Genomic DNA, 13,143 nt, shown 5'->3' with positions numbered 1-13,143 from the left:
GGGAGGGAGGGAGGAAGAAAGCTAGAGAGATGACTAAGCAGTGTTTGCTGCTCTCCCAGATCAGCTCCACTCACCGTCCACACCAGGAGGCTCACAAACACCTGTGACTCCAGCTGCAGGGGAGCAGGACTCTTGTTCTGGCTTCCACTGACACCGAGATACACACAGAGATACAAACAGAGATACACACACAGAGATACACATACAGAGACACACACACACACAGATACACACACAGAGAGATACGCATACAGAGACACACACATGGATACACACACAGAGATACACATACAGACACACACACAAATACACATACAGAGACATACACACAGATACACACACACAGATACACATACAGACACACACAGATACACACACACACACAGATACACATACAGACACATACACACAGATACACACACAGAGATACACATACAGAGACACACAGAGATACCCACACAGAGATACACATACAGAGACAGACACACACACAGATACACACACAGAGATACACATACAGAGACAGACACACAGAGATACACATACAGAGACAGACACACAGAGATACACACACAGACACACACACACAGAGAGACACACACACAGATACACACACAGAGGAAGAACAGCTTTATCTCCCCCGGATGCCGTCTCTTCAGGGTCTCTCTCATCCCTGCACGACGCCTCTACTTGGTGCACTTTCCAGCTCCAACCATCCCAATCTCAGCTGCATTCTTGACCTGTATGTAGTATTGGACCTGGAAACCCCAGTTGGGGTTCATTCTTTGTTTCCGCTTCTGAAAGTACCGCTGAGGAGACTGGACCTGAACCCCACCAGGCTGAGCAGCTGGTGGGCAGGCTCTCCAATCCCATAGCCATCTAATGTTCTACTGAAAAACTGGTGCCTGCCGTCCTCGCAGCCCATGACAAGAGCTCAGGAGATGACTGGGGACCAGGTAGGCCACATCCTTCTGATCACCTAGCTTGTAGATTCCAAAGTTCACCAAAGTTACTAAGTTTTACTTATGTACCATGTCCTTGAAGGAGCAGGGATGCTGGAAATACGTCACCCAGAGCCAACTTGTCCCACAGTAGTCCTAAGATTCAGATGGCCGTGGTTGGCAAGCCTATGATAATTCTTCTCTGCACCAGGCTGATTCTACCCCCATCTTGGCCACTTTCCCAGGCAAGGAGGAGACGTCCAGGCTTGGCAGGGATTGGCTGGAGTAGAATGACCCACCCTCCAAGCATCCAGAAGTAAGGGACAAAGGAGTCCCAGAGGAGGAGAGGGAAGGTATGGTAGATGCCTGTTCCTGAGAGAAGGTGCCAGGCTGGGGGTGCTGATATTTTAGGGACCTAGTCTGGAATAGAGAGGGTAAAACCCAAGGCCAGGCCAGGGCAGAAGGCCAGCTGGCCCAGCAAGAATGTCCCAGGGAGCCAGCTGGCCTTGGGGATCGTAGTTTCTGAATAACTGAACCCTGGTTAGTTTTGCATAATTTAGGGAGGTTTTAACTCCAATCAATCTCTCTCCTCCTTCCAGCTTTGCTAGCTCTGGTCATTTCCCTCATGACCACACTCCTTCCCTTTCTCATCTTCTTCTCCACTCTGATACCTCTTCCCCAACAATTTCCATGAATCTCACACCTCCCTTCTGCTCTGTCCTCTGTCCGGTGTCTTGAGATTCCTGTCCCTTTGCAGGACCTCAGTTACTCACTGGGCATTTCTTCCCCCAGCAGGATGTTGCAGTTGAGCCTGTCCTGGCTGGGACTGGGACCTGAGGCGGCCTTCCCGTGGCAGACCCTGCTACTGCTTGGGGCCTCCTGGATCCTGGCCCGAATTCTGATCCAGATCTATGCCGCCTATAGGAACTACCGTCGCCTCTCTGACTTCCCTCAGCCTCCCAGACGGAACTGGCTGATGGGTCATGTGGGCATGGTAAGAATGGATGGCATCAGGATGGGTGGGCGTGTCAGAGTGGACAGACTTTTGAGGGACTAGGAATGGGACTGGGAGTGATGGAGACGGTCAGGTGATATTGACCTTCGGTGTGCCTTCCAGAGCCTGTCACACACGCGCGCGCACACACACACACACACACCCCTGGACTCTCACCGCAGGCTGCTCTGGGCATTTCTATCTTTCACTGAAGGACACAGAGAAATTCTCCTGTGATTCTCAGAGAACCTCATACAGAGTGAGAACTCCTGACATTTCCTCAGTGTCTGCTGTTGGACTTGAGGTTCCAAGAAGGACTGTGACTGTTTCTTTGTATGAGCCCATCTCTGTCCTAGGATTTTCTAGGCTTGATCTTTGATCTCTCTCCTTAACAGCACATAGGTGGAGCACGGCTGGGCTACAGCAAAGCTGCAGGCTGACTTCCCACGCCCCTCCCTGGGCCACTTCCTCCTTATCATGCTCTTCTTCCCTGAGGTAGATGGCAAGCCCTGGCTTGCTATTTGGATAAAACGCTGTCCACTCCCCCTCTCATGAACTTTCCTTGACTCCGCCCTTTACCCCATACTTTGGACTTTGAGTTACATTGGCCTTCCATCGAGATGGCTTAACCATTGACAAATGGCTCTGTGTGGGCTGTGTACGGAGGTTCAGGATGCTGTCTGAGGCTGGTGGGGAGCTGGTGCTGGTCGATAGGAGCTGCCACCCTAACGGAGACATAGAGGTCGCTTATGTTCCCCTGAAGCCTGCCAAGGGTGGAAGGTCCCTGGTTTGCTGCCCTTTGTTCAAGGGAGGAACTGGAGACTTTGTGGCCCAGTCAGGACATGAAAAGTCATAGGTAGTCATTATAACTTCTCCCCTGGAGGTGGAGGGGCTGAAATGGATGCTTGGGGCTTGGACATGGCTCTGGAAAGAACAAAACTGACAGAGGCAAGGATTCCCTTCATTCCTGCACAACCAGGACACCAGTTCACTTATGACAGAGACTGTGTCACTTCCTGAGGCTGTAGGCTCTCTGATGATCCTGGAAAAGTGGCTTAGTTATTATTAGTTTTCTGGAGAAGTTGAACCAATAGTGCACACACACACACACACACACACACACACACACACACACATACATACACACACACACGGAGTGATATGTTGAGGAATGGTGAGAAAATTCTGAGAAATTTGCCCTGAAGTGGTATTGTCATTGTGCTGACATCAGGGTCTACAGACACAAGCCTAGTAGTCTACCTGCACCACATGGTACCAATTGTTCTCATATACTAGTCTGTACATCATGGTGCTGCCCTGAACGTTGTAGGTAATTTGTGATATCATGGTATTTATGCATCTGAATATATCTAAGCATAGAAATGTGTAGGGAAAATAACAGCAATAAAAATTCTTTAGCTTCATTGCAGACTGAAAAGATCAAAGTCATCCACACAGTCTCTGACAAAAACATCATTATACAGTATACAATCATGTATATACAGCCATGTATACATACAGATGCATAACTATACATATATGTAAAGTAAGGTAGAAGAAAGAGGGGGTACATTGCATTCTGGGAATTGGCTTGTATCTTTATACTGAAAGAGTACCTCAACATGTCATCTGCAAGCTGTAATTCCAGGAATGTAGGCTTTGAGCAACTCAGACTTGGAAGAACAGTATGAAAACCCAGGGATGTATAGGGGATCAGGTGTAAATACTGGAGTCCAGGGTCACAAGGAGCTGAATTTTGATACCTGGTAGCAGGAGAAGATGCATGTCCCAGCTCTGGAAACAAGACTAAATTTCCCCTTCTCTGCCTATTGTCTCTAGATCTTCAGTGGGTTGGATGGTACTGTCCACACTGTGTATCAATGCAAATAATATACATTTTTTGAAACACCAACACAGACACACCCAGAGGCCATGAGCATCTATACCTGGGCATCTCTTAACTCAGACAACTTGATCCTTGACATAAACTACCTCAAGAAGTGACTGTCTCTGCACTGTTTGCAGGTAACACCTACAGAGCAGGGCATGAAGCAATTGACTCAGTTGGTGGGTACCTACCCCCAAGGCTTCTTGCTGTGGATGGGGCCAATGGTCCCCGTTATCAGTCTGTGCCATTCTGACATCGTCCGATCTATCCTCAATGCCTCAGGTACCCATGGGAGCTGTTGGTGGTGGGAATCTGAGGGCTTCCAGTCCCTTCTGTGTGGCTTGACAGTGTGATTCAGTACCTCCTTTCTTCCCTGTCAACCTCTCTCTCTCTCTCTCTCTCTCTCTCTCTCTCTCTCTCTCTCTCTCTCCCTCCCTCTCCCTCTCCCTCTCCCTCTCCCTCTCCCTCTCCCTCTCCCTCTCCCTCTCCCCTTTCTCTCCTCTTCATAGTTTCACCAGCTTCCACATGACTCTCTTCCTCTACTATTACTTGCTATATTACGACTACTACATCTTAATAGTCTGGACATTCTGCATCCCAGATGTCTTCAAGCCAAGGTCCTCCCCTAGAGGAAGTCAGTTCTTGAGGTAGAAGTTGACAGGGGCAGGGACATCCCTAACCTGGTGTGGTCAGGACCCTGACAGTTGAGTGGAGGTGTGGTCTCTGCTAGGATGTGTGCAAAGGCTTCCCGGAGCAACTATTGCCTAAGCCATGACTTTAGGTTTGAGTAGAAATGTTGAAGCCATAGCCAGTGGGCATCAAAAACATCTAACGCTCAGCCCTAGACCCAGAAAAAAAAAGCATTCCTATACTCAGAGCAACGAGAGGACTTGTGGCTGTTAGAAAATCTGGTCTGCTATTTCTATACCACCCAACTCTCAGTTCATCTTTGCACCCTGTCCATAATAGATCACCTTATATTGATTTGTGTCTTGTTGGAACCTAGAAATCTTCCCAATCACGGCCTAGCCCCCTACTCTTGCATTCTTGTCTTCCCATCTTGGGACAGGCCAGGTTAAGAAGGGAAAGAGGTGGATCACCACAGCTTTGTCACTTGCCAGGCATGGGTCTGACACTCTCCAGCTTCCAAATTATTTCAAGTGTGCCTGGAACTTGAAGACCTGAATCAACCACCCCACTTTACCTTTTAAAATATTTGTGGGAGGACATATTTGTAGGAGGACAGGCATGCATGTGCCGTAGCATACATGTGAAGGTCAGAGGGCACCTTGATCCTTGCTTTCCTCCTTGTTTGAGGCTAGGTCCCTCAGGGCTTGCTTCAGTAGATGCACGCTAGCTGAATCTCAAGCGTCTGGGGCAGACAGAGAACCTTCTTGTACCTGGCTCCTGTCTTATCTGGAGTTACAGACATGTGCCGCCACATCTGGTTTACAGGACTCATGCTTCGGTCCTCGGGCTTATGCAGCAAGAGCTCATATCCACGGAGCGCCTCCCTCCCCAGTGCAGACCGTGCCATTTCACAAAACCCATGCTTTTCATTGACTCCAGGCGGACACTGTACTTTCCCACCACTGAGGTCTCCAGTGCCTCCGGCTAATAATGCAGCGTGAATCAGTCAGGCAGGCTGGGCTGTGGCAATGACAGCTCTACATCTTCCTCACATGGACATCCTCTGTCTCACGTCTGATCACGTTGTTGTATTGTGAGCATAACTGTGCCACGCTGCCCATATGGTCACAGCTCTTGCAGGTTCACGCTTCCACTTCCATCTTTTTTTTTTCTTTTTTGCATTTATCTATTCCCCCAGGGATTGCATGAAGATGGGCATGTGTGCACTTAGCTCCAGACCTGAATATCTGAGACATGCCAGGTTCTGTGTGAGAAGCCAGTGGGGATGGCCTTCTTCTTCTTGTTGTTTGTTTGTTTTGGTATTTTCGAGACAGGGTTTCTCTGTATAGCCCTGGTTGTCCTGGAACTCACTCTGTAGACCAGGCTGGCCTCGAACTCAGAAATCTGCCTGCCTCTGCCTCCCAGAGTGCTGGGATTAAAGGCGTGCGCCACCGCTGCCCGGCAGATATGGTCTTATCTTGCTTTTCACAGCTGGGATCTCTTTGGGGGCTGAGATCTAGGACCCAGGGTTTTTCTGAGAAATAATAGGTCCCTTATTGGAGGCGTATCTAAGGCAAGACTTTAAGAACATCTAGGCGGGACCCGTGGGCCACAGTCTAGGCCACATTCAGTATATTAGAGGAGCTTTTGCTTTTCTGGAGACATCGTTTTGCTACTCAGGTGAATCTAGCCCCAAACTCTGGATTTTTTTTCTTCTTTCTTTCTTTCTTTCTTTCTTTCTTTCTTTCTTTCTTTCTTTCTTTCTTTCTTTCTTTCTTTCTTCCTTCCTTCCTTCCTTCCTTCCTTCCTTCCTTCCTTCCTTCCTTTCTTTCTTTCTTTCTTTCTTTCTTTCTTTCTTTCTTTCTTTCTTTCTTTCTTTCTTTCTTTCTTTCTTTTTTCAAGGGCCACCAAGCCTTAGTTACCTTTCTGTTGCTGTGATAAAACACCACGACAAAGGGAACTCATAGAGGAAGAATTTATTTTTAGATTATGGTTTCAGAGGGACAGTCCATGATGGTGACAGAGTCCTGGTGACAAGAGTAGGAAGCGGAGAGATCATATACTCAACCACAAGCACAAAGCAGGGAGAGCAATCGAAAAGTAGAGAGAGTCCGTGAACTTTCAAAACTTGCTCCAGCCAGGCTGGTGGTGGTGCACACCTTTAATCCCAGCACTCTGGGAGGCAGAGGCAGGCGGATTTCTAAGTTCGAGGCCAGCCTGGTCTACAGAGTGAGTTCCAGGACAGCCAGGGCTACACAGAGAATGCCAGGGTAGTTATGTGTGCTAAGGCCATGCTATGGCATGTTAACCCTTACAGCTCATGTGATGTGTCCCGTATCAGTTCAGGAGATGTCAGATACCTAGGATGCTTAGATGATAGGGACATAGGTTTCAGCAAATGTCACAGAGGTGTGATGGTCTCATGCATGACATACATGTTAGACTGTGTACAAGCCATGTAATGTGGCACCACAGCATGACGTGGTGTTTCAGCTGTGACCTGTCTCACCTGCCGACACTACAGTTGCCTAGTTCCGTCTCTTCTCACTTTCAACTTCATTTTGCTTCTTCCATCCTTGGTTCTTGGCATGTGGACTTTGGAAGGGAAGTGCAGGCTTCTGGGAGGGTTCCCACCCACCTTCCACAGTCTGTCCTCACCCACACTGTGACCCCTGGTGTCCTTGTTCACGGCAGTTGCTGTTGCACTCAAGGATGTGATATTCTACAGCACACTAAAGCCTTGGTTGGGTGAGTACCTGCGGGGGACCAGAGAGGGACACCCTTGGGGATCGGGGAATGGTGCCACCCTTGCCCACTGCCAATGGTTACTCTCCTAGGGGATGGGCTCTTGGTGAGTGCTGGGGACAAGTGGAGCCGCCACCGTCGCATGCTGACCCCAGCTTTCCATTTCAACATCCTGAAACCCTATGTGAAGATTTTCAACAACAGCACCAACATCATGCATGTGAGTTGCTGGCACCCAGCAACAGACCCCTCTTTCCCAATGGCTGTGGCCATTCCTGGGTTTGGGTGGCTGGAGCTTAAAATGAGAAAACTGGGTCAGGGGTTGAAATTAGGTAGAGACTCAAGGAGCCCAGGTCCAACATCAACCCCATCTTCTTCTTCTAGGCCAAGTGGCAGCGGCTGATTTCAGAAGGCAGTGCCCGTCTGGACATGTTTGAACACGTCAGCCTCATGACTCTGGACAGTCTGCAGAAATGTGTCTTCAGCTTTGACAGCAACTGTCAGGAGTGAGTCCTTGTTCTGAGCCTCAGAACCTGTTCTAAGAGTCAAGAGTCTCACTATGTAGCCGTGGCCCTACAGCTCACTGTGTAGGCCAGGCTTGTCTGTCTGTCTATCTGTCTCTATCTGTCTATCTATCTGTCTGTCTATCTATCTATCTATCTATCTATCTATCTATCTATCTATCTATCTACCTATCTTGCTGGGCATGGTGGCACATGCCTTTAATTCTAATACCCTGGATGCGGAGGTAGACAAATCCCTTAGTTTGAAACCAGACTAGAGTGGTCTACAGAGCAAGTTCCAGGATAAGCAAAGCTACACAGAGAAACTCAGTCTTGAACCCATCCCCAAATATATACACACACAAACACACAGACACATAAACACACACACACATCACACACGCACACACATGACACACACACACACAGACATAGATACACACAGACACACACAGACACACATACACACACACATCACACACACACACACATCACACACACACACACACACCTACCTTTAGGAGATATTAGGGAGCTATTCTAAGTTACAGTGGAGCTGATGATGGACGTGATCAACACTGAGATCCTCTGGGACGCCAACTTCCCTACCCCTCCTTAATCTGTTCATGCAGCCTGGGATTCTTTCCCAGAAGGCACCAGGGTTAAGCTCACCTACCGGTGTCACCATTTCTGGTGTCCTCATGACCCCGTGGCAAGTCAGTCCTGAGAGCTGGCCACACTGCGGTCTGGGAGCATAGGGGTGCGGAGGCATCTCACGGAGATAGGAGGGTTTTGAGAGTTGACCCTCAGGGCTCATTTCCTTCTGCCTCCATGGCCAACTGTTTCCGGTACTCCGTTCCCAATGGCTCCTGACTGGTGGATTCACGTATGTTAAATCGCTGTCTCCTTTGCCTACATCCTGCAGGAAGTCCAGTGAATATATCGCTGCTATCCTGGAGCTCAGTGCCCTAGTGGCCAAAAGGCACCAGAAGCCTCTGCTGTACATGGACCTGCTGTATAATCTCACCCCTGATGGGATGCGCTTCCGGGCGGCCTGCAACCTGGTGCACGACTTCACGGACGCCGTCATCCGGGAGCGGCGCCGCACCCTCCCAGATCAGGGTTTGGATGGCTTCCTTAAGTCCAAGGCCAAGTCCAAGACTTTGGATTTCATCGATGTCCTGCTACTGAGCAAGGTGGGTTCTTGAGAAACAGAATGGATACCGATGCCAAGTATTGCGTCAACTCATGTGAGCTCGATACAGAGGACACTGTGGCAAATCCAGGAAAATCCCCCAACGTCGAGGATCACAGCAGCCCTTTGATTAGTCATGGCAACAGGCAAAGTCAGAATGGGAGGTAACAATGACTCCCCATTACCAGTGTCCCCTTTCCCAGGAGGATGAAGTGTTTACCTGTATGTGCAATGAGGTTTATACCACAGAGAAAGGGCAATGCTTTCTCATCCTGTGGTTCACATAGAACAACAAGGACACCTGAGTCTAATTCCCCTGAAGGGGATAAATAATGAACAAAGAGAGGGATGGAGGACTAAGTGAAAGAAAGAAGAAGAGAGGTAACGAAAGGGAGAGAGGGAATTTCATTCTGGAGTTAAACAGGCTCTTTCCAGGACAAAGTTAGATGTGCAAACTAAATGCTTCCACGGGACATAGATTTCCCTGGATCTATAGCACTTTAGAGTGTGGGTAGAAGTCTTTGGAGTAAAGATTTACTTCTAATTTCCAAGGCAAGTTGCCCTGCAGCCATCTTCCATATCAAGTCACCATCAGTTCCTCAGAAAGTCTCCATCGCGCAGAAACACGGTGACATTTCTGTGTGGGCTGTTGCCTCCTCCCACTGCGGGAGACAGGATACCCAGCAGAAGTCATGAAGTTCAGACTGTACCAGTAGCAACAGACAAGAGGTGGACAGTAGTACACAGCCTTTGGTTTCTGGTTGAACAAAGGATCTTCTGAGAACGCCATAGTTTAAACACAGGGATTTCCAGAACTGCTGTGATCTGGGGTCTTGTTTTGTCTTCAGGACGAAGATGGAAAGGAGTTGTCAGATGAGGACATCAGAGCAGAGGCCGACACCTTCATGTTTGAGGGTGAGGCTTCCAGTGTGGGATAGGGAGGAGGCAGGAGTTTATCCTTTTTGTCAGAAAGATCTAGAATCCTTCTATTCTATCCCTTGATCCTTTTCCTACCCTTTCTGGGATTTCTACCTGGGCACTGCCCTCAATGTGGTGCTGAAGCAGAGACCCATGCCTGCCTGTTTATCCCTCAGGCCATGACACCACAGCCAGTGGGCTCTCCTGGATCCTGTACAACCTGGCAAGGCACCCGGAGTACCAGGAGCGCTGCAGGCAGGAGGTTCAGGAGCTCCTGAGGGACCGAGAGTCTGAGGAGATTGAGTGGTAAGCATAGGTCTTCCTGGCACATCAGTGAGCCCCTCTCCTCCTCAAGTGGGGAAGAATCACTCTTTTTGCTGATTCCACTAGATTTGCTCATGGGCCCAGAGGAGAGACCTAGTGCCAAGCCTCACTAGCAGGGAAAGGGTTGTTGGCTTTGGAACAGACCAATTTTTGTCGCTGAGAGAACAGTGATCATTACAAGGGAAAGAATGATATTTTACACGTGTTCGGTGAAAGTGTGTCCCTCACCCTCTTTTCTCTCCATGGATGTCTTCTTTCTTCCTGTTTGTTTTTCTCCTGTACCCTGGATCTTACTGTAGTGATGTGCTCAGGGGCTCGGAGGTGATATTTGGGCATTGCAGTGTGCTGGAGCGAGAAAGATCGCTCTGCTGTGAAGAGTACTTCTTACTCCTGCACAGTTTGGTTTTCAGCATCCACATCTGGTAGCTCACAAACACGAGTAACTCAGTTCCGATGGAACTGAGACCCCTGACCTTCGAGCACACGTGTCCCCCCCCCCACACACACACACACGCTAAAAAATAAAATAGCGGGCTAGAGAGATGGCTTGGAGGTTAAGAGCACTGACTGCTCTTCCAGAGGTCCCGAGTTCAATTCCCAGCAACCACATGGTGGCTCACAACCATCTGTAATGAGATCTGACGCCCTCTTCTGAAGACAGCTACTGTATGCTTACATATAATAATAAATAAATCTCTTTAAAAAATAAAATATCTCTTTAAAAAAATAAAATAGCCAGGTGTAGTGATATACCCCTTTAATCCAAGCCCTTGAGAGGCAGAGGCAGGACCTCTGAGTTTGAGGCCATCCCAGTCTACCCGGGGCTATGTAGAGAATTTCTGTCTTGATAAAATAAAGTAAAATTACAAAAAAAAAAATCAGTCTAGGTGCTGTCCAGGATCCTAGGTCGTTTGTCCATCCAGCCATCTCCCAGAAACCTCTCCTACAATGGCTTTCCCACCCTGTCTCCTCGGTGGTTCCAGAGACCTAGGAGAGACCAGGCCAAGGACTTGAAGGTCCCAAGATGGTAGGAGAGCAGTCTTAATTTAGAATATGTCTAGTTTTCTACTGCTCTAGTTATCTCACATTTGAGCCACACTGGGCTTACTTTATCCCTGTGAGAAGAGGTTTCACTGATCCACATGACCACATGAACACATGACCACATGACCACATGACCACTGAGCCACATGACTGTCGGTGGTCTCCTTTCCGCTCCCTGGCTAACAGTCGAAGTGGTTTCCTTAGGGACGACCTGGCCCAGCTGCCTTTCCTGACCATGTGCGTAAAGGAGAGTCTGCGGCTGCATCCCCCAGTGCCGGTCATCTCCCGATGCTGCACCCAGGACGTTGTGCTCCCAGATGGCCGGACCATTCCCAAAGGTGTCATATGGGGAAAAGGGTCCCGGGCAAGCAGCAGAGTTTTGTCGTGAAACCCCCTCTTCTCCCACAGGTGTCATCTGCCTCATCAGCATCTTTGGAATTCATCACAACCCATCTGTGTGGCCGAACCCTGAGGTACTGCCTGCCTTATCCCCTACAGTGGGGTTGGAGTTTTAAGGGAGGAGGTGGGGCTTTGACCTAGGAAATCAGACCTCACCAGCCCAGAAATAGGATTCTGAACTTGGTTGTACCGAGAAGTCACTCATCCACCTTGGCTCTGTATCTCCTGCAGGTCTATGACCCCTTCCGCTTTGACCCAGAGAACATCAAAGACAGCTCACCTCTGGCTTTTATTCCCTTCTCCGCGGGGCCCAGGTGAGGCCAATGGGCTCGGGTCATAGAGTACGGTCTGGGACTGACAGTGGGAATAGTGGGAAGTTAGCATGGTCTGGTTCTGGTTTTCCTTTCTGCCCTCTATTCAGGTTATTTGCAAAGGTCTGGAGAGTAGGGGTTAGAAAGAGAAGGACTATGCTCTATGCTCAAAGTCCCGTCCTTCTGAACTGGGCACTGAGGCTGCAAGATGTTTGGGGATGCAGAGTCCAGTTGGGGTCCCAGACGCATCTCGGTCCTTCCTACGCATCATGCTGACCAGGCACTGCCGAGACCGTGTCAGGTTGGGTTCCACGGCGCCTGGCTGGGTCCCGGCTCGGTCATAGACAGTGCTTATCTTGTCCTCCCGCAGGAACTGCATAGGACAGACTTTCGCCATGAACGAGATGAAGGTGGCGCTGGCGCTGACGCTGCTGCGCTTCCGACTCCTACCCGATGACAAGGAGCCGCGCCGGAAGCCGGAGCTGATCCTGCGCGCGGAGGGCGGGCTGTGGCTGCGGGTGGAGCCGCTGAGCGCGGGCGCGCAGTGACCTCACACCTGATCTGGAGCCGCCCCACCAACCTACCTCTGCGGAACCCAGAACGAACAGAACGGAACGGTCGCCCATATCCGAATCTTACCGAGAGCCAGCAGGGGGCGCTGTGAATCCAGTGCGTGGGTGAGAGAAAGTCAGCTTGTGTCTGAGCCAAAGACCCTTGATTCCTCTAAGTGACCGCGGGCCTTTATAATAAGATACATTTCCCCTCCAACCAACCTAGACTACTCTCTGGACAAAAGGAAGCCGGAGGGAGGTCTGAGCAAGAGATCAGAATGAACAGCAAATTTGAGCTCTGATTCTCGCAGCAAATGCCTTAAATCAGCTCCATTTCCATTGCTTTGACTTCCATTGGAATCACCTAATAGACCTTTCTTCTCTCACCTCAGAATTACTTTTCTCTAGGCACTAAATTACTGTACTTATTAAACCTTAAGACCAGCAAATTCGTTTTGTCTCTTTATATCATCATGCATAGTCTGTCTCTTGGTTTTTTTGTTTTGGTTTGTTGTTTGTTTCTAAGCTCTTCCTGCTGCAAGACACCGTTTTGGGCTTGTCTAGGGTGTTTTGAAGTGATGTCTGATTTTTGTGGTATCTTACAGGTTTTTTTCCAGTAAAAAAGAGAGGAGAGGGTTGAGGGTGATGGGTACTGGGATTGTTGGAAAGCATGTATTTCCCACCGTGGGACATGGCTGGA

General features: G+C 49.3%; 1 protein-coding gene across 1 annotated transcript; it reads left to right on the top strand.

Annotated features, from left to right (window-relative positions):
• Window positions 1-1,258: 1,258 nt before the first annotated feature.
• LOC127670401 (leukotriene-B4 omega-hydroxylase 3) lies at window positions 1,259-12,883 on the top strand. Its single transcript, XM_052164761.1, has 13 exons — window positions 1,259-1,294; window positions 1,734-1,935; window positions 3,961-4,105; window positions 7,148-7,201; window positions 7,291-7,418; window positions 7,583-7,704; window positions 8,627-8,897; window positions 9,745-9,811; window positions 9,991-10,120; window positions 11,387-11,520; window positions 11,591-11,655; window positions 11,813-11,895; window positions 12,263-12,883. Exons 2-13 carry the CDS (start codon window positions 1,738-1,740, stop codon window positions 12,438-12,440), a joined length of 1,575 nt encoding a protein of 524 aa, XP_052020721.1. The 5' UTR covers window positions 1,259-1,294; window positions 1,734-1,737; the 3' UTR covers window positions 12,441-12,883.
• The last annotated feature ends 260 nt before the right edge of the window (window positions 12,884-13,143 follow it).

Source organism: Apodemus sylvaticus, chromosome 20, assembly GCF_947179515.1.
Source record: "Apodemus sylvaticus chromosome 20, mApoSyl1.1, whole genome shotgun sequence".
Taxonomy (NCBI): Eukaryota; Metazoa; Chordata; class Mammalia; order Rodentia; family Muridae; genus Apodemus; species Apodemus sylvaticus.
Note: the sequence above shows the minus strand (reverse complement) of the source record. Positions and strands in the feature narration are given on the sequence as shown.

Coding starts and splice junctions, on each gene's coding strand:
- LOC127670401 (XM_052164761.1), top strand. CDS start 1,738: ATGTTGCAGTTGAGCCTGTCCTGGCTGGGACTGGGACCTGAGGCGGCC. Junction 4,106..7,147: donor ATCTATCCTCAATGCCTCAG/GTACCCATGGGA, acceptor TGTTCACGGCAG/TTGCTGTTGCACTCAAGGAT. Junction 11,521..11,590: donor TGGCCGGACCATTCCCAAAG/GTGTCATATGGG, acceptor CTTCTCCCACAG/GTGTCATCTGCCTCATCAGC.